Raw genomic sequence first — 4348 nt, 5'->3', positions numbered from 1 at the left:
AGAAAATGTTTCTGCTATTTTACCTAATCCTCATTTTTGTGTATTTGTGCTTACATCACAGTTACAAATTCATTCCAGTGCAATGCAGATTTTCTCAGGAAGACAATGCTGGCCTCAGTTTTTCTTCATATCAAATAGTAGTGTCAGGAAATTGGGTAGGAGTGAAGTGTGAGCGGTCGTTGGCTTGGAGCAGTGGCGGCACCAAGCCCGTGTATCCCGGAGCCAGCCTCAGACACACTCTGGTCTATATCTTGAACTCAATGGAATGTACTGCTTTGATGGTTCACCGAGTGGTCACGTGTGGCGCTGCCTGTAGAGCCAATACGGATTATTAGTACCGGTTGTTTCCCGCCTCTAGGGTATGTGTGGGTGAAAGGTTTCACCTATACCTACAGATCTGCAGTCCGCACTTGTGAGCTCCAAGCTAACCTATGTGAATTACACAGTGGTGGGCACCGCTAACCGAAGAGTTATTCGCTAACTGGTAGTCCACTAACTAAAAAGTTAGCTTCGCTTGCGCTAAACCACTAAATTGATAAAGAAATGTGTGGAAGCTAACGCTAACCACTAAAATCCTTTTTTTTATTTAAATGGTTTTAGCTTCGGTTTAGTATTTTGGCTTTAAAACCCTTAAAAACAGACCTAGTGAACTGAAATTTCAATGTTGTACCTTATACAAAAAGCTTCCCTAATAATTATCCAATTACCCTACTTTAAAGCGCAATTTACCCAAAAGTGGAAGCCCTGGAATTATTGCGCCTTGTGACTCAACTGGTGCTGTGTCTGCCCACAACGGACAAGAACAAACCTGTGTGATTTTTTTTGTGGATTTAAGGTTAGCGGAGAAGGAAATACATTTAGCGGAAGCTAACTGATCCGCTTGCTGTTTCCAAAGTTAGCGAAAACGCTAAACAGCTAACGAAAAAAGTTGACTTCGCTAATTAGCGATTAGCGGAACCGTGCCAACCACTGGGAGTAACTACATTCGGCGGAAGCTAATTGGTTCGCTAACGGTTTCCAAAGTTAGCGAAAATGCTAATGAGCTAACGGAAAAGTTAGCTTCGCTAATTAGCGATTAACGGAACCGTGCCCACCATAGGAGTTACATATATATATATATATATATATATATATATATATATATATATAGATATATAGATATATATATATATATATATATAGATATATATATATAGCGAGAGAGAGAGAGAGAGAGAGAGAGAATAATGTTCATGATCTTTTCTTGAATGATTTTTTCATCATAGAATGAATTATATATATTCTAAGGAAGGAAATATGTGGAAATGTAGAGTAATTAGAAATACAAAGTTTACAGCGAATATGTAGATAGAACGGTAAATGTAGCTGGATTCACATATGTAGAAATAGGTGATGACAATGATACGCTTGAATTACTTAATTTGGCTTCACATACTATTAAATATTCTTTTACATCAAAGGACGGAGTTTATCAATTTATTCTAGAACACTCAGCAATAGCGGAACATAAGTCTGTGTGTGTGTGTGTGTGTGTGTGTGAGAGAGAGAGAGAGAGAGAGAGAGAGAGAGAGAGAGAGAGAGGGTGTATTGCATTTTGGTACTGACATTATGTCTGATGTGAAACACATGATTATTTGACAGGTACATGTGCTAGTCAGCACATTTACATCAAGAAAGAATAATGAAACAAAATGTCACCAGGATTGGAAACATAAACTTGTGACGGGTGCTGTGATGGAAATGATCACATGTATCACTAAACCAAAATGAATCTAAGATTAATCGAATATCAGATGAATCGAAATAATCAGTCATGGTGGACGGTTTTCCACAGATCGGTTTGGGCCGGAGTTCCGTCTGCTAGTGAACAACAAGCGGGTCGAGGGACTCATCAACTACACGACGCACTTGCAACTCGGCGTCTGGACTCACCACTGCCTTCTGCTGACACGCGGTACCATGCAACTTTACGTCGACGGGGAGCTGGAGGCGGAGGCTACTCACGACGCGTCCCTAGAATTGCTGGACCTAACGGGGGTGCTGATACTGGGGCAGGAACAGGACGAGTTTGGTGGAGGCTTCGTCCTCGGAGAAATGTTCCTAGGTAGCCTGGCACAGGTGAACATCTGGGGTAGATCACTCTCGGCGGTGGAAGTGAGTGAGCTAGGTAGGTGCGGCTCAGAGCTCTACGGAGACGTGTTCTCTTTCGACCTTGACGAGATACAGATATCCAAGGCGAGCCTGTCGTCCGTGAATCTTACGGAGTTGTGTGGTGACAGCGATGCCAAGACAGTTATCCATCCAGTGTCCCTTAACTTCGATGAGGCGACTAAATTTTGCAATAAGACAGGCGGCGTGTTGCATTCCCCTGCCTCTTGTAGTGCAGCAAATACTTTATATAACCGTAGTCTGGAGTTTGCAGATTTCTGTCAAGATTCTTTCTGGGTGGGCGTGACGGATGCGGTGCAGGAGGGAGTGTGGCGGACTGCGGCTAGCGGCGCGCTGGCAATCACCTGCTTCTCGCTTGATCCCAACGGAGGCGACACTGAGAACTGTGTTTCACTGCGGCTGGAGAATGGTGCTTGGGACGACCGCTCATGCGAGCAGCCACCACGTTGTTTTGCATGTGAAGCTATTAACAGCGCGAAGATCGGTCCGCAACGCCCTTTGGTCCTACGTGGGATGTGCTTCAAAACACCCGAGCGAAGGCTTTTCGAGGTGCTCGGCTACAAGAACAACTTGCCATTCTTCCACGGTTACTACGGCCTCATAATCTACGCGACGAGTGACGACTGGTGGGAACTACTGGACACGCACACCAACAGGAGTCTGGCACGGGGCTACCCACCCTGGGACATTGGCTATCCGGTGGGCCGCATGACCTGGACCACCACGATTAAGTTCTGCAACTTTCGAAAGAACGAAGAAATTGAGCTAAGCCTAACAGTGTGTGATGACTCGGAGATCGCCTGTTCAGATGGTCGCTGTGTGGCAGCAGCGGCGCGTTGCGACGGTCGCTACCAGTGCCAGGACCTCTCTGATGAAGACGGCTGTACCCTCATCGCCTTTCCGTCTGGATACCGTCGTCAGATTCCGCCAGAGCCGCGTATTACGGGGTCGCCGCAGCGTATCAATGCTTCGTTCAGTTTCCTTCGCTTCCTTCGCATTGCAGACACAGAGTACTCGTTTACAGCTGAGTTTGTGCTGGACACTTCTTGGAGCGATGGCCGCCTCTCCTTCCACAACCTTCGGAATCATTCTGATGACAACAAGGCAAGCGCCGGGGAGCACGAGCGACTGTGGCGACCATCAGTCAAGTTCACCAACGTTTTGGACGGCAATGTGCGTGTGCTGGAGCAGCGGATTACCGTGGCAAGAACTTGTCAGCCCACGTCCCACAGTTTCAACCAGGTTGCAGTAGGTAAGTGATGCCTGAAACTCACAGTGATTGTAATTAACCATATGTTAACGCACGTACACGACCTCACCTATATGTAAAAATGATGACATAAAGTAAAATGACACCTTTGTACCACCCTGTCTGGTTCTACAAGTAGGTGTAACGCTATACAAGTTATTCCCGCTGGCTTATTAATATCCAAAATATTTATTTTGACTCGCAACCACTTTCACTGTCCTCCTACTTCAAGTGATTCCTTGGTCTGGGCTCGTTCCTCTACTTATTCCTCTTCCTTTCTCCCCTCTTTACTCCTAGTATCACTCTTTTTGCTTGAATTATCATTACATTCCGGGTGAGTGATTGGCATCGCTCACCGCCTCATCTACGTCTTTATCTAACGAGAGTGCAAAAATATCTTGGCTGAGAAACAGTTAAACAAGGAGTACAAGGTATGTTCTGAAAAAATGGTGAAGAAAAGGTAAAATAGAGGCATGAGCTAAGTTGAGCATGACCTCGATGCTAATATCCATCTCATCCACCTTTAAAGCCTCTAGTGGGTATATGCCCTCTACCCCTGGACACTGGTCAATTATGATATCCGGGTTGCAACACTCAAACTTTCCCAGGTCTAGTTAGAAACTTAATCATCGGACAGCTCGCAAAAGAGGATGAATAGCTGGACGAGCAGGGCTGTAACTGCCGATGGCTAAAATCAAGTCTGGTTCGGCAGATTCCTAGCTTGACGTTTTGAAGAGTCTCAGTTTTCATGCTGCAAATCTACCGATAGTCCAAACACAATATATATTCACTAACACCATCAAAGCCTACCACGGCATGGCAGCTCATCCGTCCATAGCGCCAATCATTTCCTTTCCATCTCTCCGCCTAGACTGCACGCATACTTCCCTCGGCCCAATTACACATTTGATATTTCTCTCCTCATCAATA

The 4348-nt window shown here is 45.4% G+C and overlaps 1 protein-coding gene across 1 annotated transcript; it reads left to right on the top strand.

Annotated features, from left to right (window-relative positions):
* Positions 1-1827: 1827 nt before the first annotated feature.
* Positions 1828-3577, top strand: LOC127007626 (uncharacterized). Its single transcript, XM_050878777.1, has one exon. It carries the CDS (start codon positions 1960-1962, stop codon positions 3427-3429), a length of 1470 nt encoding a protein of 489 aa, XP_050734734.1. The 5' UTR covers positions 1828-1959; the 3' UTR covers positions 3430-3577.
* Positions 3578-4348: the final 771 nt, after the last annotated feature.

Source organism: Eriocheir sinensis, chromosome 36 (genome assembly GCF_024679095.1).
Source record: "Eriocheir sinensis breed Jianghai 21 chromosome 36, ASM2467909v1, whole genome shotgun sequence".
In the NCBI taxonomy this organism is placed as follows: Eukaryota; Metazoa; Arthropoda; class Malacostraca; order Decapoda; family Varunidae; genus Eriocheir; species Eriocheir sinensis.
The sequence above is the reverse complement of the archived record's forward strand: the minus strand, read 5'-3'. Positions and strand labels throughout refer to the sequence as shown.

Excerpts from the sequence above, each read along its gene's own strand:
- LOC127007626 (XM_050878777.1), top strand. The coding sequence starts at position 1,960 with ATGCAACTTTACGTCGACGGGGAGCTGGAGGCGGAGGCTACTCACGAC.